We start from the raw sequence: 27,522 nt of genomic DNA, 5'->3' as shown, positions 1-27,522 counted from the left end.
ACCGCCTCTGCCTCATGCAGATGGAGCCCAGGGTGAAAGCCTGAGTCCCCCTGGCCTCCCTGCCGTCTCCCCACGGGGCCAGAACAGGGCCAGATGTGGCTGACTTACCCCACTTCTTCTCAGGGCCCAGAGAAGCTGCGCTCAGAATGAGCGTCATCTAACAGTGGAGGGAAACTGTTCTGCCCACACCTGCAGTGCTTCCGTGCCTGTGGAGTGGGTGGGCTGGGGCGGGGCCCTGGTGCCTTGGGGCGGGGCTTCCTGTCTGTGGCAAGGCCTTGTTCATTGCTGTGTGGGTTCTGGGCAGGCCCTCTGCATGTGGGGTGAGGGTCCAGGCACAGACCATCCTGGGAGCCTTCCCGTAAGAGCTTCCCCTTTCAGAGGCTCCCCAGCAGCAGGGTCCTGGCCTGGCAGCGCAGGGGGCTCCACAGAGGTGCTCGAAGGTGCCTGGGCATCTAGTCAGCATGAGGAAGGAGGTGGCACTGCCTGTGTGCAGGCCGTGTCCCGGGGGAGCTGACGCAGACCCGGTGCCTGCAGGGGAAATACCACCACACTGCAAGGCACACTCATCCCAGTGCGGCCACCACAGGGAGGGAGTGACAGGCCCCAGTGGAGAGGACACTCACCGGCAGGCCACGGGTCCTTTCTTATCCGTAGACCACATGCTCTGCTCTTCTCACCTGGGCCCTGCTCTTTCTGTGCAAAGGCCCCAAGCAGGGCCATTCCTGGCCAGCATGGCTGTGTGCGCTCTCAGCCCACCTGCTGGGAGGCCCCCAGTCTGGCGGTGCCATGGTTTCTGGATCCTTGCTGCTTCTGCATTCTCTAGGGTCTGGCTCCTTTGCTGAGGTTCCCATGCTCACATCGCACCCCGACTGCACTTTTGGTCCCTCTTCCGGCCATCCCACTGTGCTCTTGGCCAGCAGCTTGCCCGTGGGACCGGGGCCTTCACGGCTCAGGGTGGGGTAATGAGGCCATGACTCTCACTTGTCCTCATGACAATGACACAGAACAGGACAGGCTGGCTGCGGTGCTGTCCAGCAGCCACTCCTCAGGACCTGAGTGAGTCTCGGCCTCAGGCATGCACCTGCGGTGTCACGGGGCCATTCCTGATGAAGGTCCCCGAGGTCACAGCCTTCATCTTGTCCCCAGGCACAAGGGTGTATCGGTTCCAAGACATTCCAAGCAATCGACAGTTACCGAGGAACAGGCTCCACAGGGGAGCAGCTCTTGCCCTGCATGCCAGGGATGGCACATGTCCCCCCAAGACTGGGACAAGGGCTGTCACCTGTGAGGACAGATTCCAAGGTCCAGCAGCCGAGGCCAGGCCACTCCCAGAGAAGCACTAGGCCACAATACCAGTTCCGGTTCTGGCTCATGTCACATGGACAGCGGGCCACGTTTGGAGCCCCATCTCGTCTTCCACAGGGTGGACTCACAGAGCCGAGGCCCTCCTGGTCATCAGGATAAGGTACAACATCCCACGCGGCCACTGACACCCACCATTCTCCAGTCCCACTGGAGGACGGGGTCCAAACCTGTGGGCGCTGGAAGAAAAGGCAGGGAGCAGAGTGAGAGGGCTGGGGGTTACCCGCGTGGCCACTGCTCCCAGGAAATGCCCCCTCAGCACCTTCTGGAGGGTAGGCCTGAGGCCTGGGACCCGGGCCTCTCTGGCATAGCAGGAGGCAGTGACCAAGCCAGGCCTGTGGCCTGTGTGCAGGCCAGCAGAAGGCCCATGCATGCTAGTACCTTCCGTGCATGTGGGTAAACTCCAGGGGACCTAGGGACTCAAGTCCCAGAGGACCAAGGAAAATCTCAAAACTATCTTCATAGCCAGGTACTAGTGACTCACATCTGTAGTCCTAGCTACTAAGGAGGCCAAAATCTGAGGATTGCAGTTCAAAGCCAGGCTTGGCAGGGAAGTCCACGAAGCTCTTCTCTCCAATTAACCAGCAAAAAGCCATAAGTAGAGCTATGGCTCTAGTAGTAGAGCACCAGCTTTAAGCAAGGAAAGCTAAAGGACAGCGCTCAAGCCCTGAGTTCAAGCCACAGTACTGGCACGAACTAAGTGATCAATCATCTATCTTCGTGCTCTGCTCCCGAGCTGGTACCCACCCCTGCATTGGTGCACTGAGGCCTCCTCCGGGCCACCTCACAGGGAAGAGCTGTCGCTCGAGAGCACTGGCATCTTTCCCAAGCCTCTGGAAGCCCGACAGGGCAGCCCCTGCTTCTCAGATTGCAACAGGTAGGTCTCCCTAGAAGCGGAGCACCATCATGGGAAACCCAGCCCGTGATGTACTCACCAGGACAGAGGGCCAAGAGCAGCTATGACCAGAGAATGAACGCTAGGGAGAAGAACAAGAACAAAAATAAAAACTGAAAAGCAAAGGGGAGGATGGAGAGACAGAGGAAAGAGAAAGAAAAAAGAGTTGTAGCATTTCCAGCAAGAAGTGACAAAGTACAGATAGGGTGGCTGGCTGGGCAGAGCAGGCGTGGCCAGGACAGGGCCAGGGACACTGCAAGCATCTTGGGCCGGGGTGACAGTGCCCCCAGGGATGCCGGGGCACTCGGCACTGTCCAGGGCGGGCTGCGTGTGCCTCGGCCCACCTACTTCTCTTGGCTGCCCAGGGCCGAGGGTGGGGTGCATTCAGGCGGGAGTTGCCTCATAATACTTCATCTATAAGCTCCACGGCAAGAAAGGCCTGAGAATCCCTGCCCGTCCATAGAGAGCACTCTACCTGGCACAGGAGGACAAAAGCCTCACGGGAGTTCTTTCAAGTGCCTGTGTCCGTGCTTGGGCTGCCCTTCTCTGCGAGGTAACAAAGCTCACTGGTGCCCTGGACAGATCTGACCCTTGAAGCATCGTTTGGGCTGGGGGTGGGGCCAGGACAACTTGAACCCTGGAGAAAATCTGGCAGCAGTAGCCATGCTTGGAAATGAGCTAAGTCAGAAAATTAAACTCCTAGCTTAGAGCTCTTCAACTGCTTAGCAACAGTGCAGTCAGGCTTGGGTGTGAAGAATGGCCTAGGGGTAGGCCTTAGCCTCCCTGAGGTTTGTCCCCCACAGTGTCCCCATCCTCGTTAGTCAAGCCCCTGGTGTGCCTGCCGTGTGACCCAGCGTCAGCGGTGGCCCAGCCCCTGTCGGAAGCTCATGTTGCAGGCTGTGCCCGGGTTGGCTCTAGGCTTTGCTCCTCAGAGGGGTTTACAGGACTGCTGTCCATGTGGCAGCCAAGTGCCAGCAGACGACAGTGGGTCATTGGTGATGATGGGCAGGGCAGGGCTGGGGATGGGTGTCCAGAGGCTGTCTCTCCCTGAAAGCAGAGGACATCTGCTGCCTCTTTCTAGAGCAGGCAGATGGACTGGCCTCCTCCGGTGGTCTCAAGAGGACAAGGAGGCAGGAGAGCCCAGCAGCCTCCTCACTCAGCTGGTCACTTGGTGAGATCCACCTCACAGGCAGGACCAGTCACAAGAACTGAGAAAACACGTGACTCGACGCCTCCGAACCAACCCTGGTCTTAGAGGGAAAGAGTGGCCAGAACGCTGGCCAGTACCAGGGCTGCCGGGCTGCCTGGCCACAAGCCCTTCATCTTGCCCCAGGAGGTTCTGGCTCTGTCGACACACATGAACTGAGGATTCAGAGAAAGACCCCTGAGCATGTGGCCCAAGCCCTGGTCATGGCAGCCCTCGGAGTTCCTGGACATGGGGGTGGCAGAACCCCAAGGAAGTCTTTGCTGCCCTGTGAGGCTCTGGGGGCCACACCCATGTGTCAAGGCTGCTCTTCACACAAGCTTGGCTAACTTGGAGGGTTTCATGCTCCTGCCCCGCCCAAAGCATTGGCATGGAGAGGGCACCAGCTCACTGGTCCAACCTATAGATGGGGAAACTGAGGCAATGTTAAGCCACAGAACTGGGCCATGGGAGGGGCGCCTGGCTAGGCACCTCCTTCTGCGCAGCCTCATGGAGAGCTCTCCGAGGCCACCCCTGTCAGCCCAGGCCCAGCACTGGGTGTGCCCAGCAGTGAGTTATCTCATGCTCTTATCTATAAGCGCCACTGGCAAGACAAGCCTGAAAATTCATTACATTACCTTTTCCTCCAGCTCCTTTATTTGTCTCTTCTGAGTTTCTATCCATTCCTCTAACTCTTTTATTCTCTGCAATGTTAAAAAGGAGGAAAACCTTCAATACTCAAAATATTCAGGAAACCAAACAACAACAACAGAATGTCTTTCAAGTTTCCCTTGCTTATATGGCAGACAAGTAGCAGGAGTGCTGGGGTGCTGGTCGGGTTGCGGCCAGTTCCCGTGGCCTGCGGCTGTCCACAGTTAACGCTTTTCTCCAAAGAGGGCAGACCACCTTCCCAGGGCCACACCTCCTGGTGGCAGGATCTATCCTCCTGACTCCTCAGGCCAGAGTTATAATGCCAGGGGGCAGCAGGGAATTAGTCTGAGTTCCTCCAGGTCATTACCTTAGAGTAAAGGGCAGTCAGAGGTCACACTGACTGTGTGACACTGCCAACCACAGGAGAATGGCCCCAAGGGTGAGTCCTGGGGCCTGGAGGCACACGCGTGTGACCAAGCAAGAGGGCTGCAGCTGACTGTCCCTGCCCCCACCTCCCTGGACACCATGGGGGCCCTAGGGGAGGGCGCCAACAAGCAGAGTGGCCAGCAGTCCATGCCCAGCAGCTGACAGGCCCATTGTCAGAAGCAGCTGCTGCCACAGTAAAGCAGTGCACTTGTGCGGGCATCTATCCATCTGAATCAGCACTGTTTCTGCACTTAGGGTGTTCACAACGCGGAGCTCATATTCACAAGCCATGTCCAGGCCAAGCTCGTACACAGAGAGCAGTGTCGGAAACACCAGGGGCTCGAGCCTGCCTCCTCCAAGAACCAAGCTGGGCCTGTCAGCCTCTGTCCCCAGACAACACCCTCACTTTGAAAAGAACCTTCCATGGAGGAGACCTAGGATCAGGGGACTACACAGGGCCACTGCCACCCAGAGTCCTTAGCAGTACCAGCTGGAGGCTAAGAGAATAGTCTAGGGGACAGTCTACCAGGAGGCCTGGGACTTGGCCTGGCAATGTGAGGCATGGCCATTGGAGGTGTGGCCACCAGGGGCATGACTATTAGAGGCACTAAAGTTGTACATACCTCCTCACTAAAGTTGTGGCCATTGGAAGCATGGCCATGGGAGCTGTGGACATGGAGGTGTGGACATGGAGGTGTGGACATGGAGGTATGGACATGGAGGTGTAGACAGAAGGTGTGTACATGGAGGTGTGGATGTGGAGGTGTGGACATGGAGGTGTGCATGTGGAGGTGTGGACGTGGAGGTGTGAATGTGGGGGTGTGGACGTGGAGGTGTGAATGTGGAGGTGTGGATGTGGAGGTATGGACATGGAGGTGTGGAAATGGAGGTATGGACATGGAGGTGTGGACATGGAGGTGTGCATGTGGAAGTGTGGACATGGAGGTGTGCATGTGGAGCTATGGACATGGAGGTATGGACATGGAGGTATGCACGTGGAAGTATGCACGTGGAGGTGTGGATGTGGACATGGAGGTGTGCACGTGGAGGTGTGGACGAGAAGGTGTGCATGTGTAGGTGTGGACAAGGAGGTGTGCATGTGTAGGTGTGGACAAGGAGGTGTGCACATGGAGGTGTGCATGTGGAGGTGTGGACAAGGAGGTGTGCACGTGGAGGTGTGGACGTGGAGGTATGGATGTGGAGGTGTGGACGTGGAGGTGAGGATGTGGCGGTGTGCATGTGGAGGTGTGCACGTGGAGGTGTGGACGTGGAGGTGTGGATGTGGAGGTGTGCATGTGGAGGTGTGGACATGGAGGTGTGCATGTGGAGGTGTGGAGAAGGAGGTGTGCATGTGGAGGTATGGACATGGAGGTGTGCACATGGAGGTGTGCACATGGAGGTATGGACGTGGAGGTGTGCACATGGAGGTGTGGACGTGGAGGTGTGGACGTGGAGGTGTGGACGTGGAGGTGTGGACATGGAGGTGTGGACGTGGAGGTGTACATGTGGAGATGTGCACATGGAGGTGTGCATGTGGAGGTGTGGACGTGGAGATGTGGACATGGAGGTGTGCACGTGGAGGTGTGCACGTGGAGGTGTGGACGTGGAGGTGTGCACATGGAGGTGTGCACATGGAGGTGTGCATGTGGAGGTGTGGACGTGGAGGTGTGCACATGGAGGTGTGCACATGGAGGTGTGCATGTGGAGGTGTGGACGTGGAGGTGTGGACATGGAGGTGTGCACGTGGAGGTGTGCACGTGGAGGTGTGGATGTGGAGGTGTACATGTGGAGATGTGCACATGGAGGTGTGCACGTGGAGGTATGGACGTGGAGCTGTGGACATGGAGGTGTGGATGTAGAGGTGTGCACGTGAAGGTGTACACATGGAGGTGTGGACGTGAAGGTGTGGATGTGGAGTGTGGACGTGGAGCTGTGTACATGGAGGTGTGGACATGGAGCCGTGGACATGGGAGGTGTGAATGTGTAGGTATGAACATGGAGGTGTGGACATGGAGCAGTGGACATGGAGGTGTGGATGTGTAGGTATGAACATGGAGGTGTGGACATGGAGGTATGGAAATGGGAAGTGTGGACATGGGGGAAGTGTGGACATGGAGCTGTGGACATGGGAGCTGTGGGCATGGAGGTGTGGACATGGAAGCTGTGGGTATGGAAGTGTGGACATGGAGGTGTGGACACGGGAGGGATGGACATGGGAGCTGTGGACATGGGAGCTGTGCACCTGGAGGTGTGCATGTGGAGGTGTGGACGTGGAGATGTGGACATGGAGGTGTGCATGTGGAGGTGTGGACATGGAGGTGTGCATGTGGAGGTGTGCAGGTGGAGGTGTAGATGTCGACATGGAGGTGTGGACATGGGAAGTGTGGACATGGACATGGGAGGGGTGGACGTGGGAGCTGTGGGCATGGAGGTGTGGACGTGGGAGGTGTGGACATGGGAAGTGTGGACATGGGAGGTGTGGACATGGGAGGTGTGGACATGGGAGCTGTGGGCATGGGAGGTGTGGACATGGGAGCTGTGGACATGGGAGCTGTGGAAGTGGAAAGTGTGGACATGGGAGGGGTGGACATGGGAGGGGTGGCCATCAGGGTGGAAAGCTGGGCTTTGGGAAGTGGCCTTGCCTGCCTCCCACCTGGTACCCCTTGCTCCTCCACAGCCTCCCTGCCCTCCCTGGTCACCCTGGCACCTGCCCAGCACCTGCTGTGCCATCTGCAGCAGCTCCATGCGCTCCCGCAGGATCTGTGCGTCCCGCTCCCGCAGCTCGCTCATGACCTGGCGCTTCCACTGCTCCATGGCCACCTTGAGCTTCTCCCGCTCCTCCTCCGACAGCAGCTCCACCACTTTGGCCCCAGCCTCCTGCTGCAGGGCATCGCACAGCATGGCCTCCAGCTCCAGGATGCGCTGGGGGAGGTGTGAGGGGCGGAGTGTTAATCTTCCCCTCCATGCCCCAACCACCCAGCTCCAACTGGACTTCAGGAAGGGCCCCCTAGAAGCCAAGACGCCCTCCACTGGGGGGAGGAGGTACACAGGCATCTGGGGACCACAGACCCCCCACTTCCCTAGCCAGCAGAACATCCTAGAAGGAGAGAGGCTGACTAGGACGAGGTCCAGGCCAGGCTGTGTCCTGGTATGGAAAGTAGAGGACTAGTTCTGAACCACAGGGCCCCAGCTGGAGTCCTGGCTGGGAGCACAGTGGCCCCGACGTCTCAGACAGGAAAGGGCTGGGCTGGGATTATCCCTCCCCCTTCCCAAAACCCAGTGGAGGACTGAGGCTGGCATGCAGGGAAGATGGTGCCATGCCACACTCAGCAGTGACACAGCCTTTGTACCTCCTCAGGGTGTGTCGCTGGTGAGCAGTACTCTGGTTGTGTGCGTAGTGGGGACTATAGCAGTACACCACCACACCTGGCTGAGGAGTCATTGTAAACTTTCTCTTCAGGAAAAGTTTGACATAACATTTGCAAAAACCAAATTCTCAAACTCATCAAAACTCTCGTTTTGAGGGTCCCTCTTCCCATTAGAATCGTAACATATTCAGAAATGGACGTTCTGCTTTCTCTAGTAACTATGAAATGCCCGTTGACTTGGTAAGAATTTAGGAAATGAAGCAAAGCCATATTTGACTGTGTTGCCTTGTACTGCTCCAGACTGCCACACAAGGAACTGCCCAGTGTCACGCTCACTCAGACTCGCACAGCAGGTGCTGCTTCTCAGAGACAAACACCCGCGTGCCTGACACCCAGCCTGTTGTTATTTGTGTATTTGCTTACTGGTGCTGAGACTGTACCCCGGGCCTCAAGCCTGCCAGGCAAGCACCAGCCACTATGCCCCAACACAGCCCCCAAGTTCCAGCTTTTCAAGATGAATTTGGCCCTGGAAATAACATCACATCCACCTGCAGTGGAGACCTCCACAGGACCCTCTCTGCAGACAGTGTGACCAAGCACAGGACCAGGGGGACTGTCCCTACCTTTACCGAGCATACACAGCCTGCACCAGCAGCCTCTGGCAGAAGCAAGGTTTATACCAGAGTGAGCCTAAGCAGGGTCATCGGACATACAGCCATCTTCCTGCAAGTCCATGAGCAGATGGCATAGAAAAAGTCCCACGGATCCACTCACTGCTGCTCATCTAAGGTGGCCTGGCACTGCTCTGGGTCACTCTTAGGACAAGTAAGATAGTAAGATGGAGCAAAGTCAAATTGTACAGCAAAGACAGTTGTGCTTACATGGAGACTCTGTGTGTGTGTGTGTGTGTGTGTGTGTGTGTGTGTGTGTGTGTGTGTGTGTGTGTGTGTGTGTGTGTGTGTGTGTGTGTGTGTGTGTGTGTGTGTGTGTGTGTGTGTGTGTGTGTGTGTGTGTGTGTGTGTGTGTGTGTGTGTGTGTGTGTGTGTGTGTGTGTTTCCTGGGGCTTGAACTCTGGGCCTGAGCGCTGTCCCTCAGCTCTTCAGCTCAAGGTGAGCACTCTACCACTTGAACCACAGCACCACTTCCAGCTTTTTCTGCTTATGTGGTGCTGAGGAATCGAACCCAGGGCTTCATGCATGCAAGGCAAGCGCTCTACCACTGAGCCACCTTCACAACCCTCCCTGAGCTTTTTTTGCTCAAGGCTAGAGCTCTACCACTTGAGTCATGTCTCTGCTTTCAGATTTTTGTTTGTTTTTTGTTAATTGGAGATAAGAGTTTCATGGACTTTCCTGCCCAGGCTGGCTTTGAACCATAGTTCTCAGATCTCAGCCTCCTGAATAGCTAGGATTACAGGTGTGAGCCACTGGGCCCCAACTCACAATGAATTTTTAAAACTAGGATTGTACCACAAAATGGGCAGCCATCATTACTATCATTACAACCACCTTCCTTATATCACCATCATCATCACCATCACCATCACCATTATTACAACCATCCTCATCATCACCACAATCATCTCCATCAGCACCTTCGTTATTATCACTACTATCACCATTATCACTAATTCACCATCATTACTACTATTGTCACCATCACTACCATCTTCAACATCACCACCGCCTTCACCATCATCACCACCACCACTGTCACCACTGTTACCACGGTCACAGCCTTTACCAGCATTACCATTGCCACCTCCACCTCCACCTCCACCACCGTCACCATGGTCACAGCTTTTACCAGCATTACCATTGCCACCTCCACCACCACCACCATCACCATCACCACGGTAACAGCCTTTACCAGCATTACCATTGCCACCTCCACCACCACCGTCACCATGGTCACAGCTTTTACCAGCATTACCACTACCACCTCCATCACCACCACCATCACCATCACCACGGTAACAGCCTTTACCAGCATTACCATTGCCACCTCCACCTCCACCTCCACCACCGTCACCATGGTCACAGCTTTTACCAGCATTACCACTACCACCTCCATCACCACCACCACCACCATCACCATGGTCACAGCCTTTACCAGCATTACCATTGCCACCTCCACCACCACCACCACTACCGTCACCATGGTCACAGCTTTTACCAGTATTACCATTGCCACCTCCACTGCCACCACCACCATCACCACGGTCACAGCCTTTACCAGCATTACCACTGCCACCTCCACCACCACCACCACTGTCACCACGGCCAGAGCCTTTATCAGCATTACCATTGCCACCTCTATCACCACCACCATCACCACGGTCACAGCCTTTACTAGCATTACCTTTGCCACCTCCACCACCGTCACCATGGTCACAGCCTTTACCAGCATTACCACTGCCACCTCCACCACCGTCACCATGGTCACAGCTTTTACCAGCATTACCATTGCCACCTCCACCACCACCACCACCACCACCATCACCATGGTCACAGCCTTTACCAGCATTACCATTGCCACCACCACCACCACCATCACCATGGTTACAGCCTTTACCAGCATTACCATTGCCACCTCCACCACTGTCACCAGGGTCACAGCCTTTACCAGCATTACCACTGCCTCCACCACCTCCACCACCACCATCACCATAGTCACAGCCTTTACCAGCATTACCATTGCCACCTCCACCACCGTCATCCTCATCCACATCACCCTGAGAGCGCACTGCTCGAACAGGGCAGCAAAAGTGCACATTTTCAGGTGTCCCCATGAATGATGGTTAGGACCCTGCCTGATGGGTGGGGCACTTGGGAACATGTCTTGGTGACGCTTGTCTGCTATCAGACCAGGGTTTGCACTCCTCTGGCTGAGCCCTCCCTCCCATGACAGCATGAGAAGGAGGCAGCAGCTCACACAGACACCCAGCAGCACATGGGACTCACATTCACACTCTGGGGTCGGTGAGAGCAGGTTCATGGTGACAGAACTAGTTTCATGTGGATTGGGTGTGGTCAGTGTCCCTGGAAGGCTGTGGATAGAAGTTTGCTCCCCGGCATGATGGTGCCTTCCAAGGGGACCTGGTGGGAGGCCACAGCTCACTGGGTGATACGGTCACTCCCACAGGCTTCCTGTGATCCTGTGATCTCTCCCTTGCACCCAGGTGATGCTGGGCTGGACCAGAGCCCGGCAGGTGGTGCTGCCCCATCTTGGGCGTTGAGCCTCCAGCTCTGCCTCCAGCAGCAGCAGAACACAGAGGCATTTCTGCTTCTTCGTGTACAGTGGAGAGTGGAGGAACATCTCCCACAGAGCTGCCCAAAGCACTGCACAGGCCGAACCTGTGTCTCTCTGTGTTAGATGAGTATGGGCAGGGCTTCCTGGAGAACGTGATACTTACAGTCAGCTGTGTCTGGCAGTGGACTAGTCTCCAAGTATGCTATTTTTCAGTGAATTTTATTTAATGACTGCGTCTCACGCTTTTATGTGAGTTCTCATGTGCCTGTGCTGTTGGAGTGTTTGCTAGCAGGACAGTAAAATGTCCTCAGAGCTGACATTGAGGGATCTCAGGGAGAGGCAGAAAGCCACACTGAGCCCTGGCACTCCCCAGGGCTCCAGGGCCTGGTCCGTCAGGCCCCTGGCACACCACAGGGCAAAGAGCCAAATTCCTGGCCTCATTTCTCCCACCTTGTGGGCTTGGTCCAGGGCCTGCTTCCTATAGTCCAGCTCCTCATCCAGGTAGCCCTTCTGTTTACTGAACAGCTCCTGAAACACAGAGGACTGGTCTCAGCCGTGGGCATCTGACCTCACAGTGCCAGCCACGGGCACAGGAGATGCCACCCACCTTCTCGCTTTCCAGGTCCACCATCTTCCGCTGGAGGGCTGACTCCGTCTCTTCAATCCGCTGCAGCCACTGGGCACAGAAAGGTGAGATGAGTGAGGCCTAGGGCCAGCCACACAGGTCCTGATGCATGCCTTTCTCTGCTTCACAGAGATGGCCTGGGAGGGGACCGGGGCTGGGCTGGCATTGTAGGCTCCACCTGGTGTCAGGATGTCTCCCATAACACTGTCCCTGGGAGACACAGATGCTGGCTTGGGTGCGGGAACAGACAGAAGTGGGTGGCCTATTTTCCATTTGCCAGGGGCACTCTTGCCCTGTGGCTAGAGGTTGGTGGCAGGTGGGGCTGGTCTGGGGCAGGACCAGGGCCCGGTTGGGTGGCCCACTCCAGCTGAACAGGAAGTGTCATGGTTTTGTAGATTCTGTATAAGTCTGGGGAGACCAAGCCAGAGTGAGCACTGGGGTAATGTCTGGTTAACTCTGCCCTCCGCAGAGGCACAGGTGGTGCCGCTTGACCCGCATGTGCCCTTCTTCCCCTGGCAGCCAGGACTTAGTGGACCACCTCCCCCCCAGCTGCTACTCCATCCATGCTTCAGGGGGCTGGCCTGGACTAAGCCCCATTCCCTGCCCCAACCCCACACCTCCCCACCCTGTTACCTTTTCTGCCAAGGTCAGGACAGTCCTGGCTTGTATGACAACCACTTGCTCCTCATTGGTCAGGTTCTGCACAAAAGCAGAGCACAGGCACAGTCACGGGCAGCGTCCTGGGGGTGTGGGGCTGGGTGATGGATGGACATGGCAGGGCGGGGCTGCAGCTGAAGGATACTTTTAGCAGAATGCCCCACTTAGACCTCTGATGCCCTCTGCCCTTGACCCTGTCCACTTGGAGCCCTGTCTGCTTCTCTTTGCCTGGGAACTTCCAAAGTCTTAAGTGGGCAGCTGCACCTTGGGGACAGTGCTTTCCTGGGCTCCCAGTGCAGCTCCTGTCCTGTCCTTGTCTTTGTCTGAGCCAGGACTCTGTGCAGGCAGCCTTGAGCATCAGCCTGGCTCTGTAGCCAACTGAGACTCCCTAAGGATGTGGACCCCTCACATGCTCAGACCCTCAATCCTATGGTGTCAGGTCTGCCTGCTTAGCCCTAGTGCACAAGGCACCAGGGGGGATGGGACTTACTCCACCCCCAAAACTTCCCTGGTTTGGGACCAGGTAGCTTAGGAAACCCCGTCCCTGCCACACTCCCTGGACAGTGAGTTTTCTAAGGGCAGGCGTCTCCAGAGCGAGAGTGAGGCCTAAAGTCAGACAGCACTTCCCACAGCAGGAGGCACCCAGACTCGGGCAGGCCCTGTTCTTGGTGCCACCCTCCATGGGTGGACAGGAGCCCCTTTGCCCTCTTCAGCTCTGCTGCTGCTGCTAATCTAGCTGGCCGCTTCCCACTCCTTCCTCCCTGCCTGAGTCCCTGCCCCCTGAGTGGTGGTGCTCCCTGCCTGAGTCCCTGAGTGGCAGTGCTCCCTGCCTGAGTCCCTGCCCCCTGAGTGGTAGTGCTCCCTGCCTGCCCCCTGAGTGGTGGTGCTCCCTGCCTGCCCCGAGTAGTAGTGCTCCCTGCCTGCCCCCTGAGTGGTGGTGCTCCCTGCCTGAGTCCCTGCCCCCTGAGTGGTAGTGCTCCCTGCCTGAGTCCCTGCCCCCTGAGTGGTAGTGCTCCCTGCCTGAGTCCCTGCCCCCTGAGTGGTGGTGCTCCCTGCCTGAGTCCCTGCCCCCTGAGTGGTGGTGCTCCCTGCCTGAGTCCCTGCCCCCTGAGTGGTAGTGCTCCCTGCCTGAGTCCCTGCCCCGAGTGGTAGTGCTCCCTACCTGGCTCCTGCCCCCCTCCAAGTGGTAGATGGATGGATGGAAGATCAGTTGAAGGGTTAATGATGCAGAATGGAGACTGGAGGACTGGCAGATGGATGGGTAAATAATGAAGGATGGATGGATGTAGGATGAAAGATGGATGGATGGATAATGGACAGATGATGGATAGATGGATGGATGATAGATGGATGTATAGATGGATGGATGATAGATGGATGATGGATAGGCAATGGATGGATGGATGGATGGATGGATGGATGGATGGATGGATGGATAATGGGTAGATGGATGGATGGATGAATAGAAGATCAGTGGAGGGGTTATTGGTACAGAATGGAGACTAGAGGACTGGTGGATGGATGGGTAAATAATGGGGGATGGATGTAGGATGGATGAATGCATGCTTGGAGGACTAGTGGAGGGTTAATGAAATGAACAGAAATGGAAGATTGATGAGGACAAATGGAGGCTGGAGGAGGATGGATAAAAGGGTGAAGGATGGAGGATAGATGGGTAGATAATAAAGGATGGGTGGACAGATGGATGAATAGATGGATGGAGGATGGAGGATGAAGGGTAGATGGAAGGGTGAATGACAGAGGAAGCTGTATGGCAGGTAATAAGGGATGGATGGAATCGTGAGTGGAGGTGAAAGGGTGTACTTTTTGCCCACTTGGTAATTAATGCTCTTTGAGGAGCTTGCCATGACATTGAAACCCTACTCAAATGTGCTGCTTCTCTCAAACTCAGGAAATGGAACCACACAGTCTAGGGATAGTCTAAGAACAATATTTCCTGTTCCACTGGGGGACTGGAAGAGGAAAAATACTAAGAGTGATTCCAGCCACTGAGACCTCGTGACTGAAAGAATCATTATCTGGAGGCTGGGTGTGTGCAAGGGGCAGCCCAGTGAGTGTGGAGCCGACTCCTCCCCAGTGCAGGGGCCATTTTGAGCAGGCTCTGGCCCTGGACTCTGGTGGGGTTCTGTGGGGTTCCCAGGGCCCCGGGCTGGGGGGGACTGGCATGGGGAGGCATGCACAAGTCAGGAGAGCAACATACACTTACGGCGTTATCTCCCAGGATGTCCAGTTTCTTCATCAGCTCTGTGACCAGGATATCCTAGGAGGCAAAGAGAGGGACAAGATGGTGTGTGAGCAGCCACCAGGCAGCCAGGGCAGGGCGGGGGTGGGAGGGGACTTTACCGTCACGCCCTCAGCCTCGCAGTACACCTGAAGAGGGCTCTTTCCATCCACAAAAGGCGTGTGGTGAAAGTTGATGGCAGGCGACTTCCTCTCCCTCTCCTAAGAGAGACAGAGGCTGGGTGTGGGCACGGTGGGCCTCTCGTTCCATCTCCTCCTTCCCCTGGAGGCTGTGCCAGGCTTGGGTAACACTGGCTGGGACCATACAACTCGGAGGGAGTCAATGCAGCACACCTGAGGCAGCCCCAGTGGCCTCAGATAGTAGCACGAGATACGCTATGCATTAGAGGAGCCCAGGCAGGCAGGCCTGTGGAGTCTGGCTCCATCCAGCCCTGGCCCGGAGTACTCATCCCCGACCTCACTTGTGCCTATGTGGGTGAGGCCCAGGGACTGTCAGAAGGCTTGGGAAGAGACTGTGGGTGGGGCGTAACCCACAGGGCTGACACCAGCTGTGACACTCATGGCCCTCCCAGGCAGGGCCACGAGCAGGAGCCCCAGTCCACAAAGGCCATCCCCACAGAGCCCGCCAGAGCCTCTGCACCCCAGTGAGTCGGAGGATTTGGCACGCTGCCGCCAGGCTGAGATGGAAGGCTGCGACTGAGTGCCACCTGCAGGGCCGCACCCACGTGGGGCTTCTTTGGTACTCAGCGGGGCCACACTGCCCAGCTCCCCTCACCCCCAAGGACGGCGAAAGTCAGACCTCCAGTCTGACTTCCCCCAAGGAGCCTGGCTCCTCCTCTCCTCCCCTCTGGGTCACAGCAGAGCACAGGGCACAGGTGACAAGCTTCTGGTCACTAGAGGCCTCTCTGCCCAGCATGGGCACCACCTGCAGCCAGCCCTACCTCGAGCTCTAGGATCCGGAACTCCAGCAGCTCATTCTGGTCCTTTGCATCCTGGACCTCATGCTTCAGCCGGCCCTCTTCTGTCTCCATCTGTTTTATCTGGAAAGCAGAAGGTAGATAAGGTGAGAAGAGGGTGTTTTCCACTCCCTAGAGTCCCGTGACGGTGACAGTGGCTGGGGACAGCAGACCTCCCCGGTGCGCATGTGGCCTGAGCATTCAGTGTCCTTGTGAACTCAGCTACATCTCTACCCCTTAGTTAAGCACAGCAGGGAGGCTGGGGTTTGGGTGCTGTGAACAGGACCCCTGAGCAGAGATGCGGCCAATGCCAAGGCCAAGCTGTCCCAGTGGCTCCTGGAGCTCAAGGTCTGACCATGGCCATGCTGCTGCCTGCGCTTGACCTGCTGGCTGATTTTGGGGCTTTCACAGAGGGAGTCCCTGGGAGTGATGAGTAAACTTGATGTGGGGCAACCAGTGCCCCATGGTGCAGGGCCTCGGCAACCCCGTGAGGACAGCATGACCTCTATGGGCAAGCGGTGCACACACATATACATACACACTCACACACACTCACACGCACACACACTCCCAGCTCTGAGCCTGGGGGTCAGTGGCACTGCCCTGGGACTTGGGGGCCTAGGACTCCCGTGAGGAGCCTGTCCAGCCAGCACCGTGCCCTTCCCAGGGCCGGTGCCTGCACTTTCCACCGGCTTCAGCGGGGCACCCACAGGGCCAGGACCTGTGTGTACACAGTACCTACGTGTGTGTCTCTGTGTGAGTATATATCAGTACAAGATCACATACAAGCACTTGTGTGCACACAGTACTTATGTGTGTGTCTGAGATTGTACACAGGTATAAATTCACATAAATTCACTTAGGTGTGCATTTGTATAAATGTGCATAGGTTAAGTTCACACACAACTATTTGCACATGCATGCCAGCACTTGAGTGTGTTTCTATTCAAGTACATTTGACTAGGTGTGTGTACCCCAGTACTGTGCAGAGATGAAGAGGCCTCCTAAGCCAGCTCTGGCTTTCCTACCTCTAGACTCATTCCACGCCCCCTGCCCTAACCATTCTGGGGTCCCCATATACCTTGGGATGGTCTCCAACTGCCCGCTATCATCTAACAAATCACCCTCAGACTAAGGCTCCCAGAACTGCAGAACCCCTCTTAAATCCAGACCACAGGGTGGGCTGAATAAAAGGGAAGGGGTCATAGAGGAAGCAGACACCCCCAGAACATAATGCACCCCTAGACTGTAATTCTGTGCATGCTTTGGAGATGGTATGGCAGCCCCTTATGGCACTCATGAGGGCAGCCTACTGCGCCACACACTTTCTGACTCATTTCAATCAGAAAAACATTTCCAACCTGAAAGCTCAGAGCAGGGATTTGGAGTGGGGGGAAAGGAGGGGCGGTGAGGAATGGCATTCTTGGAGCCTCTTATCACCCAGGGGTCCAGAGAGCCCGGGTCCAGGGCTGCTGCCCTAGCCCAGTCAGGAATACAATGTCTTACAAATAGCACAGGTTTAGAGTGGACCCTCAAATGGTGCTTCCCCTGAGGATGCCCAGCCTCTACACATGGCATCGGTGTGAGACATTTCCTGACGCTGAGGATGCCCAGCCTCTACACGGGGCATCAGTGTGAGACGTTTCCTGACCCTGAGGATGCCCAGCCTCTATACGGGGCATTGGTCTGAAATGTTTCCTGACCCTGAGGATGCCCAGCCTCTATGCGGGGCATTGGTCTGAGACGTTTCTTGACCCAGAGAGTGCCATGGTTTCTACAGGGCAGCACCTTCAATGCCGCCGCCCCCCCCCCACGCCGTGGAGCTGAGGCGGCATGGCATAGCATGCCACAGATGCAGCCCTTGCTGGATGGTGGAGCAGAAGGGAGGAAGTGGACCAGGGCTCCATGGACTTCTCAGGGTGAGCCATGGACAGGCTGGGGGCCCTGTGCCCAGGCCCGCCTGTGTCAGCCCCAGGACTACTGCACACTCATGTACCGGGCCAAGACGCACCTTGTCTACAAGCTCTTGATTTCTTCGATACAGGGCTTGCTTCTCTTCAATCCACTTCATATCCTTGAAAAGAGAATTGAAATGAGCACATCTGTCTCCCACAGGAGAGCTGCTGTCCAGCCTCTGGCCAGCACAGAACCACTCCACCCTCCAAGACAGCTACTTCATGGCAGCATGCACCTAATGGAAACCTATGGCTTCCCACAGCAGCCTGCCTCAAGAGGACGCCTCGGGTTGGGCGGGTCACCCCACGGGTAGCCCCTTAGTCCAGCAGGGAGGTCGTCCTGGACTTACGCTAGGTGGAACAGCAGAGAAGTGGGGTGGATGGGATGTAGGGGTCCTGTCCACTTCACACTGAGGACAGGTGGGCAGAGGGCACTTTGTGTCCTGTCAAAGGATGGACACCCATGATTTCCTTCTGCTCCTGCCTCAAAATCTGACTGCAAAGGAGCCCAGTGTCTTCTCCTGGATGTCCTTGGTTCACCCCTGTGGCAGTGGCATCTCTAAGCTACGGGAGTGTCAGGAGGAGGGCTGGGCTGCCTCAGCGTTGAGCTCCAGGGAAGCTGCCTAAGCGCTGTGGTCAGAGGGTTTCTCAGATGAAGGACAAGCCTTCTGACTCCTCCTAGCTCCCAGCTAGTAGCTCTCTGCTACTGTTCTTCTTCCAACAGGAGGCACTACAGGAGGATACAGCCTCTGGGAGGGGCCTCAGGGGCCCCTGTAGTGGCTGGGCCAGGGCTGCCCGCTGGTCTGCATGGCTTCGTGAGGCCATGCCCTCGGTCAGTGTCACGGGCACAGGCCCATGTATAGTCACCGGGTGTGCGGTAGGCACCGTGGTACGGGACTGTGGGTGTTACAATGTGGCATGGATGTGTAGTGTCCACCTGGCAGGTAACATACTAAGGACAGCGGTGGGCCCCCGCACTGGGGAAGAGAAGCACGCCCTGCTCCTGGTGTACCTTCAACAACTCTTGCCGCTCCGTGGTCCTGAAGCTCCGAGGTTGTGCTCAGGCCTTGGGGCCACCAGGAGCACATGCCTTTATGGGGGCACAAGAGCCCAGAGATGGCAGTCACAGTGGGGATGGGAGTGTGACAAGCCACCAGCAACATGTGTCACCTGGCCTTGGGCAGCCCACTGCACTGGGAAGATGGGTGCCCTGAAACCCCAGATCAGGAAGTCTACAGCTCCTGGAGAAGCGGTTCAGGGCTCCCTCTGGGACCTGCAGTTTGGCTGTGGGACCTGAAATCCTGGCACTGACTCAGAGGACTGGTGTCCAAGCCCCTCCGTGGCCTGGCCCACAGTCAGGCAGATGCCTGCTCACCACCGGCCATGACGCTCCCTCTGGTTTAGAAGTCCCATCGCAGTGTAGCCACAAGCTGCAAACACACCAAAGTGCCCACCCCGAATGCAGGATGGGGCTTATCTAGGTCTGTGTCCATGCCCACCACCCTCCTGAAAAGGCCCTGGCACCCCTTGTGCCAGGTTCTCAGGGACACTTCAGTACAGGGGAGGGCGTCAGCCTCCATCGATGCCCACAGGAGCTCACCTGGCCCTGGTCGGCCAGTGCCTTCTCCAGGTCCTCCACCCGAGTCTGTGCTCTCTGCATTTCTGCTTGCAGCTGCTCACGGGTCTGTAGGATGGGAGGAAGGATACTTCAAATTTTCTCTAACAGCCAGAGCAGGCAGACATGCCCATGGGGACGAGCTTCAGAGGACTCTGCTGTGGAGGGCTCTGCCTGGGGTCCAGCTAAGAAGGTGCAAAGCAACTGATCAGGAGCAATGTCTGTGATCAGTTCTAAGGGCTTCTAGGTAAAATCCTTGCTTACTTGTGCAAGAGCTGGAGGGTGGCTTTGCCCTGTGTGTGCTTAACCCTGCTGGTGCCAGCCAGATGGGCATGACCCAAAGGGGCTGTCTGAGCAGATCTGCGGGAGCCAACCAGCCTGCTGCCCCTGGCTTAGGACGCTGGGTCTGCTGCCTTTTCTGCATGGCAGACTACAGGGATGCAACTTTCCTCAGAGCCTGTCCCTTGCCTGGGTTCACAAGCGAGCCCCATTTGTGAAGTTGCTCCCTTGACCTAACTTGCGGTCTCTAGGGCCATACCACTCACGGGCACCTGACAGGCTGCACTGCGCATGGGCACTCACCCCCATAGCTGCACCTGTTCTCTCCAGGTGGCGTTTCCTGGGTATATGATGTGTGAGTCATAGAGACAGTAGGTACAAGTCTTGAAAGAGCAGGGTGGAATCACAGCCTGTGATCCGGGCCCTGAACAACTTAGAGATCACGTGGTAAGTTTTCCTTTCTCTGAGGATTATACAAAACTTAGGTTAAAAAAAAAATCCAGAGGCGCTAAGTGTGGCTCAGTGGTAGAGTGCTCGCCTAGCATGCTCATAGCCCTGGGTTCTGCTCCTCAGAACCACATACACAGAAAAGGCTGGAGGTGGCACTGTGGCTCAGTGGTAGAGTGCTCGCCTTGAGCAAAAGAAGCTCAGGGACAGTGCCCAGGCCCTGAGCTCAAGCCCCAGGACCAGAAAAAAAAAACCCAAAGAGGGAACCCTTGAAGTCCCTTTTTATGCAGATAAACAGCTCTTCTGTTGCCATCTCAGCTTTCCAAGCCAGAAGGGAGTTGCCTCTGTGGACAGGTGGGTCTGGCCCTCCCCCAACCCTGCCAGGCCTTTTCTTGGAACTTCTACACAGGGACCATCACAAGACTCCCAGGAAACAGGGGCAGACCCCGTCTGGGTCAGCAGGGGTCAGGTGGTCCCTGGAGAATGCAGCTAGGTGCTGAGCTGTTAGAGGTCCTCTCCTTCTCAGGTCTGCCCTCCATCCAGCCCACAGCCCACATGGTGGAGTCCCTGCAGGCAGGTGGGGTGTGTGGGTTCCACCTATCCTCAAGGCCCCTTGCCTTTGCCTCCCCAGAATGTGGTCTGCCTCTTACATGGCTCCTGCTCCAGCTCCACAGCAGCTGCTGCCTGGGCGCAGGGCGTGGGGCATGGGGTGTAGGGCGTGGGGGGTGGCATGGAGGGGCACAGGGTGTAGGGTGTGGGGCGTGGAGGGGTGGCACAGGGGGCGTGGGCGTGGGGGGAGTGGGGTGTGGGGCGTGGAGGGGTGGCACGGGAGGGTGCGGGGCATGGGGGGTGGCTCGGGGGGGGGCGTGGGTGTGGGGGGCGTGGGATGCGGGGCGTGGGCGTGGAGGGGTGCCACAGGGGGGCATGGGGTGTGGGTGTGGGGGCATGGGGTGTGGGGCGTGGGGTGTGGAGGGGTGGCACAGGAGGGCGCGGGGCGTGGGGGTGGCACGAGGGCGCGGGGCGTGGGCGCGGGGGGGTGTGGGGGGCGGAAGTGCGGATAGCCTGAGGCCCCTTCCCAGCTCCCCCTGCAGCCGGGTGCCAGCACAGCCTCCAGTGGCTAGCGGGGCTCCCGCCCCTCCCCCCTGCAGCCGGGTGCCAGCACAGCCTCCAGTGGCTAGCGGGGCTCCCGCCCCTCCCCCCTGCAGCCGGGTGCCAGCACAGCCTCCAGTGGCTAGCGGGGCTCCCGCCCCTCCCCCCACCAGCCGTGCCTTGATGCTGCCTGCTGCCCAGGGAGTGTCCGGTGGAGCTGGCAGGAGGAGCACCACTGCTCTGTAGAGCCTGCCAGCCAGGCTCAGGATAAAGGCAGCCCGTGTCTGAGCTCAAACCTTGAAAGAATAATCTTAGCAAACCCAAAAAGGAGTTTCCATGTCATCCCCGTGCCAGGCAGAGTTGCTCAAGGAACAGCAGTGGCTTCTTCCCAGGGCTCCAGGCCACAGACCCTCACCCACCGCGGTATGGCACATACGGCACCCCAGGCCAGACTCGGCAAAACCGTGTTTTACAGCCTCAGTGAGCACCACCTGGGGGCCCAGCAGCAAGGTTGCCGCTAGCAGTGTCCCCGCCAGGACCCCAGGAGAAGCAGAAGGAACCTAGCACGCTGGAATGTCACGGAGTAGAAGTCATCTAGACCTTAACTTCTCGCTCTGCGTCCAGCGTCCCTCCGACCTGCTCCTGCAGCAAGGCGTAGGCTCTCTGCAGCGCCTGGTACTCCATGGTCAGCTGCCGGAACCTCAGCTCCGCCTCCTCCTTGGCCATGCCCTGCAGAGAGGGGGGTAGGCAGCATCAGAGGGGCCCCACAGCCCAGCAGCACCCTGCACAGCCGGCAGGGGAGAGGCTTCCAGATGGACAAGGGAGGAGAGGCCACGTGGCTAGGCTGCTCACAGCAGTCTGTTCCAACAATGCAAACTCTGGCTTCTGGCCTGCAGCTAAGTTGGACTTGAGGGTGGCCAGTAGGGGCTGTAGGGAGCACACTTGGCATTTTTATTAGTAAGACAGCGCCACCTGTCAGGCGCTAGTGGCTCATCCCTATAACCTAGCTACTCAGGAGGCTGAGGTCTGAGGATCATGGTTTGAAGTCAGCCTGTACAGGAAAGTCCGGGAGACTCTGATCTCCAATTAAGCACCAAAAAAGCTGAAAGTAAGCCGGGCACCGGTGGCTCACGCCTGTAATCCTAGCTACTCAGGAGGCTGAGATCTGAGGATCGCGGTTCAAAGCCAGCCCTGGCAGGAAAGTTCGTGAGACTCTTATCTCCAATAAACTGCTAGAAAACCGGAAGTGGTGCTGTGGCTCAAGCGGTAGAGCATTTGCCTTGAGCTGAAGAGCACAAGGACAGCGCCCAAGCCCAGAGTTCAAGCCCCACGACAAAAAAAAAAAAGCTGAAAGTAGAGCTGTGGCTCAAGTGGTAGAACACTAGACTTGAGCACAAAAGCTCAGGGACAGTGCCCAGGCCCTGAGTCCAAGTCTCAGGACTGGCAGGAGAGGGGGGGAGGGAGGGAGGGAGGGAGGGAGGAAAGGAAGGAAGGAAGGAAGGAAGGAAGGAAGGAAGGAAGGAAGGAAGGAAGGAAGGAAGGAAGGAAGGCAGGCAGGCAGGCACTTCCCATGTGTGGCACCACCTTCCTGGGCATGCTGTAAAAGAGTGGGAGCCCTCAGTACCCTCTGCACTGGAGAGGCTGAGCTCCACGGTGGAAGGAAGGAGTGACTCTCTACAGCCCGCAGTGGAGACTGGCAGAGGGCTCCTCACCATGCAGAAGTAAGTCCTACCACGGTGGCTGGGGAAGCCCACGAGGAGCAGGGCTCACACAGCTCTCTGCCCTGGAAGGAGCAGTGCTTGCAGCCCTGCCGCCTCATGCCTCCCACGGTCCCACATCCGTCCCGCAAGCCCTGGCACTCACCTCCTCGAGGTCGTCTTCGGGCGTGCACGGGGTCTGGTCAGTCCTGTCAGTTTGGTAGGAAACGGAAGAGCCGTCTGACTCCAGGGAAGCTTCTTCATCATACCCAAAAAAGGTTTCCACCACAACCGGCTAGGACCAAAATGCCACGTGTTTGTGCAAACCCAGACCAGGCTTGGCCTGCACCCCTAGGCCTCCTCCTGCCACCCCTTCCTGCTGCCCAAGTGTGGGGGCCAAGGCCAAGGCCAAGGCTCGGTTCCCGTGGAAAGGCCCCCTCACAATCCCACTGCTGTCTGCAACAGCCCTGGGGAGCTGCTGCTGTCCATATGGGAGCCAGTTGGAACTGGAAACAAGGGAGAAATGGGAAGTGGAGAGATGGAAAGGGAATGGAGGACTGGGAACAAGAGGCAGGACAGGAGGTGGAGGGGGTGGGCAGTGGGGAAGGGAACCAGAGATGAGGGATAGCAGCAAAGTGGTCTACAGTCCTAGGTAGAAAGAGGCCCCAGGACAGAAATGGAGGGACGAAGGGGGAACAGATGTTGAAAATGAACTATACAACTTGTGGGTGGGCATGGGAGGGAAAATCTTGGAAAGACCAAGGGAAGGGGTGGCCTTGTCCAAAAAGAAATGTACTTGTTACCTGACTTGTGTAACTGACCCTCTGTACACCACTATATGATAACAATAAAAAGTAGAAAGGTCCAGACATGACCTTCATGCACACTGGGCAGACACAGTGAGTGTCTGTGGACAGTGAGTCCCTCTGCTCTGGGTGCTCACATCACAGTCATACATTTCTGTTGTGTTTTATAACCAAATAGATTGGATTAAACAAAATGGCTTCTCTATCAGCTAGCTTGAGAAGGCCTGCCTTCGTGGGCCTCCAGACTCCCCACACTGCTTGCCTTCAAAAGCCTTAGGTTTCATCATCGAACTGGGTGTGATGGCTCTTATCTGTCATCCTAGGTACTTGGGATGCTGAGATCAGGAAGATCAGTTTCAAGCCAGTCCAGGCAAAACAAGTCTTCAAGACTTCATCTCAACAGAAAACCTGGGCATGGTGGCATGCACCTGACATTCCAACTACTCAAGAAGTATAAACAGGAGGATTGTGGTTCAGACCAACCCATGGGAGCCCACCTCCTCCAGCCTCTGCCCAGCAGGGCTCTGGCCATCCTCCTCCCCACGCCTCTCTCACTGAGTCGCCACCTGTCCTTGGTGAGTGGAGCCCCAGACTCTGAGAAAGGCTTTCTCTGCACCCCAATATTTTCCAAGCTTCTCTACAGAGCATGCAAGAAATGGCCAAGTTGAGCAAGCACTAACCTGAGGCTCTCTCACCAAATTTCCAGCTCTGCTCATCTACCCTCTGGGCCCTAACCACCCAGCTTCCACTCCCCAGTGGCCTGGCCTCCTGCCACCCCAGGCCAGCCAGGGCCTGGCCTCCTTGGCCCCTCAGTATTCCAGCCATCACTGACCAGTGCGTACACAAGCTGGTGCCTTGTGCAGCCCGACTCTAGGCAGACTGATCATCCTTAAGGCCTTTTATTTGAACTCATCTCCCTCCCCCTTCTCTCAGAAGCACTGGGACTGCTTAGACATTACTCAGTGGAGCTTCCAGACAATCTCCAAACACCCGGCTGACGAAGAGCTGGTGGCTGCTGGAGGTGCACCACAGAGCAACTGCAAACCATACATACACACTGCAGGAAGGGCACCAAAGGACCTTGGGGATGGCTCCCAAAACACCCTACATGAAAGTCACAGGTTTGTCTGGAAGGGTGGCACACTAGTCCCAGAGTCTCCACGTTTCCTTGATAAACCCGAGGGAAGGAGGCAAGCCTGCGGTCCTCCATGTGTGCAGCCTCAGAGACCTGGGTGCGAATCCTGCACAGGGCAGAGAGGAGAGCGGTGTCTTGTAGCTACTGGCTCTGCATCCTCAATACTATGATTGTGCCTACAAATCACATCTCCCCCGGAGTTGAGGCTGGGATTTTGCACTGGCTGAGGAGGGAAATCCATATGTGCAGCACTGGCCGGGTTGTGAAAGTGGACTGGGCCTTGCTGGACCAGGTCCCAGGCTTAGCTGCTGAACTGGGCCATTGCATGTACCAGGAAAAATGCTGACCTCCTGAACTGGCCAAAAGGCAATGTCTGGAACCCAGGTCATGCGTTTTATGACAGCTGTGAGCCCTCACTGCTTCCACAGAGTGCCCACGGAGAGGCCAGGCCAGCCCCTTTCTTACAACTCTGCCTAAACCCTGAATTCCTGACAGAAGTGAACTAACGCCCCCTCCTGATCAAGCTATGAACACAACCATGGTCAGGTAAAAATTGTAAAACTGAGGGGCCCATTTCAATGGAATTTGTTTTGTAATTGTAGCTCTAATAAACCCCAAATAAACATAATTCTTAGTTTTCTGCTAGGTTAATCTGAGCTCAATTAACATAATTTGAAATTACAAACAGACCATGTGAGTCCTATTTTGTAGTAACCATTTTGAGAAGTCCTAAAATTGTTTTCTTTTTCTCTACAAAGAAAGAGATTCTTCTCTGTTAAGCAGCTTTTACAAACTGGGTTTTTGTTGTTGTTGCTGTTGAACATGGGGCTTGAACTAAGGGCCTGGGTACTGTCCCTGAGCTATTTTGTTCCGGTTTTCTGGTGGTTAATTGGAGATAAGAGTTTCACAGACTTTCCTGCTCTGGCTGGCTTTGAACCACATCCTCAGATCTCAGCCTCCTGAGTAATTAGGATTACAGGTATGAGCCACTGGTGCCTGCTTAGAAATTCATCTGATGGCTGTGAGCCAAGGTTTCCTCCTTTACCTTGGGGAGTTTCGCCATCTTCCTCCTTTGTTTACGATATCTTAGCAGCTTATCACGTTCCTGAAAATACCAGTTGAAGAAGTTCTGTAAGTAGCTGGCTCACGTGTGAGATGCAGGGACAGAGTTTCTGCCTCGTCACCGGGGCTGACACAGGTGGCTCAAGCAGGCAGATTACTGATGTGACCATAGCGTGTGCAAGGAGGGTGGCTCAGCTCTTCTCCGCCACCTGTGCAATCATCCACTTTCAGTGTGTGTGGAGAGAGGGGTGAGGGACATTGGAGGACACAGCCCAAGCCCCTCCCACTTGGGAAGCACCATTGCGTGGAGACCAAGTTCCTGAGTCGCTGTGGGCAGATTGGTTACTACAGGGATACAAACTGCTTTGCCTCTTGCCAGTCAGGTGACGACCACCCATCCCTGCTGCCTAGAAGAATCCACAAGGAGTGAGAGCCCAGAGGGGGCGTCCCCCTGACTCTGGCCTTCAGGAATATAATCCCCAGTGTGCCCATCTCATCTGGGCATTGCTCCTTCTGGCCTCACCACAGAAAAGCCTTGGTCAGGAAGCAAGCACTGTGATAGCTCCCAACCCATGCACTGCCTGGGCCGAAAGGAAGGGCACCCAAGGTGGCCACTGCCCAGGAAGAGAGGAAGCACCAGCCAGAATGGGGCTACAGACGCACACAGGGCAAGGTCAGCATCCAGAAAGGAGAGATGGTGGTCAGTACTCACTAACACGCTCTTCACATAGCCAGCTGTCTCCAGGGTCTAGGAAAGAAAACAGCGTGTCATGGACCTGACCAGGCAGGCCCGGATCTGAAAGGGCTGGCAGAGTCCTGGAGTAGCGCCCAATTCCTCACCCTAACCGCAGAATCAAGTTACTACAGAGTCCTCGGGGTCATGCACCACTGACCAAGAGGGAGAGTCTGGCCCAACAGTCCTTCCTTCTTTGTTAGGCCCATTTGAAGAGGGCCGCCTGAGCACCTTTCTGGGCACGAGGAACCTGTATAGGAAGGGTGGGCCTTCCCTCACTCAGAGCAGGAGAGCGAGGCCTAGAGGAAAGTGAAATCCATGTATACGTGTGATCCAAGATCCTACTCTCTTCCTATTTCCCCTGTAAATAGTTAGCAGCAGCCGGGTCACTGAGTGAGGAAGGAGCTCAGATCCAGGTAGGGCCAGGCAAGGCTGCCACAGTGATGCCTTCCTGGTGAGTCACTGCCGGGGAGTGGGGGGGGGGGGGGCGGGGGCAGGGGACAGGACACTGCTGTTTTCTAAAGGATACAGAATAGCCAAAGACAGCTTGTTATCAAATGACCTCAGCATGGGCTCACCCAGGACCCCACAAGGGCAGAAGGTCCCCCCCTGGGGTGACTGCAGAATGTCATGATGTGCAATGTGCACACCTGAGCAGCAGCACAAGGGACAAGGACACGGCCTTGGAGTGAGCCGCACAGTGACCTCACCCAGAAGTGTACCCGTAGTCCAGAACCTATGAATGGACTGAACCGAAAGGTCTTTTTAGGCGTCATTGAGTAAGGGATGTTGAGATGAGATCATTCTGAACTAGGGTGCTTCCTAAGCCCAATGCCTACAGGGGACAGTAAAGGAGGGAAGCCACAACACAGAGCTAGAAACGGGAGTGCCAGGAGATCCTGCTTCTTTCCCTGGCTGCCCAGGGGAGAGAAGAGACCCCCTCCAGAGCTTCTGGAGAGCTCACACCCACCCACACCTTGGCTTTGGACTTGTAGCTCTAGAACCCTGAGAGAACAGCAGGCATGCTGGCCAATGACGATCTGTCACTAAGAGGCAGTGCTGATGGCCTG

General features: G+C 56.5%; 1 protein-coding gene across 25 annotated transcripts in view; it reads right to left on the bottom strand.

The window, feature by feature from the left end:
• The window catches only part of Jakmip3 (Janus kinase and microtubule interacting protein 3), an 88,532-nt gene that overhangs the window by 8,693 nt on the left and 52,317 nt on the right, over window positions 1-27,522 (bottom strand). For 6 of the 25 annotated variants that reach the window (XR_011369643.1, XR_011369646.1, XR_011369647.1 and 3 more), the window contains 16 exons: window positions 26,432-26,467; window positions 25,703-25,762; window positions 22,883-23,011; window positions 21,620-21,748; window positions 19,190-19,273; window positions 17,646-17,708; window positions 15,620-15,718; window positions 14,781-14,879; window positions 14,638-14,697; window positions 12,393-12,458; window positions 11,742-11,810; window positions 11,585-11,662; window positions 7,236-7,439; window positions 4,079-4,144; window positions 2,298-2,339; window positions 624-1,541 (listed from right to left, as the gene is read on the bottom strand). Coding sequence is in view for 14 of the 25 variants with exons in the window: in XM_070011426.1 (XP_069867527.1) it covers window positions 1,283-1,541; window positions 2,298-2,339; window positions 4,079-4,144; window positions 7,236-7,439; window positions 11,585-11,662; window positions 11,742-11,810; window positions 12,393-12,458; window positions 14,638-14,697; window positions 14,781-14,879; window positions 15,620-15,718; window positions 17,646-17,708; window positions 19,190-19,273; window positions 21,620-21,748; window positions 22,883-23,011; window positions 25,703-25,762; window positions 26,432-26,467 (1,543 nt within the window). In the remaining 11 variants the exon portion in view is untranslated. Of the gene's footprint in view, window positions 1-623; window positions 1,542-2,297; window positions 2,371-4,078; window positions 4,145-7,235; window positions 7,440-11,584; window positions 11,663-11,741; window positions 11,811-12,392; window positions 12,459-14,637; window positions 14,698-14,780; window positions 14,880-15,619; window positions 15,719-17,645; window positions 17,709-19,189; window positions 19,274-21,619; window positions 21,749-22,882; window positions 23,012-25,702; window positions 25,763-26,431; window positions 26,468-27,522 lie in introns of those variants that run through there. The other 19 variants (XM_070011439.1, XM_070011433.1, XM_070011428.1 and 16 more) reach the window with 7 other exon arrangements.

Source organism: Dipodomys merriami, unplaced genomic scaffold (assembly GCF_024711535.1).
Source record: "Dipodomys merriami isolate MVZ:Mamm:240054 unplaced genomic scaffold, mDipMer1.0.p SCAF_82, whole genome shotgun sequence".
Lineage (NCBI taxonomy): Eukaryota > Metazoa > Chordata > Mammalia > Rodentia > Heteromyidae > Dipodomys > Dipodomys merriami.
This window is presented reverse-complemented; position numbering and strand designations above follow the sequence as displayed.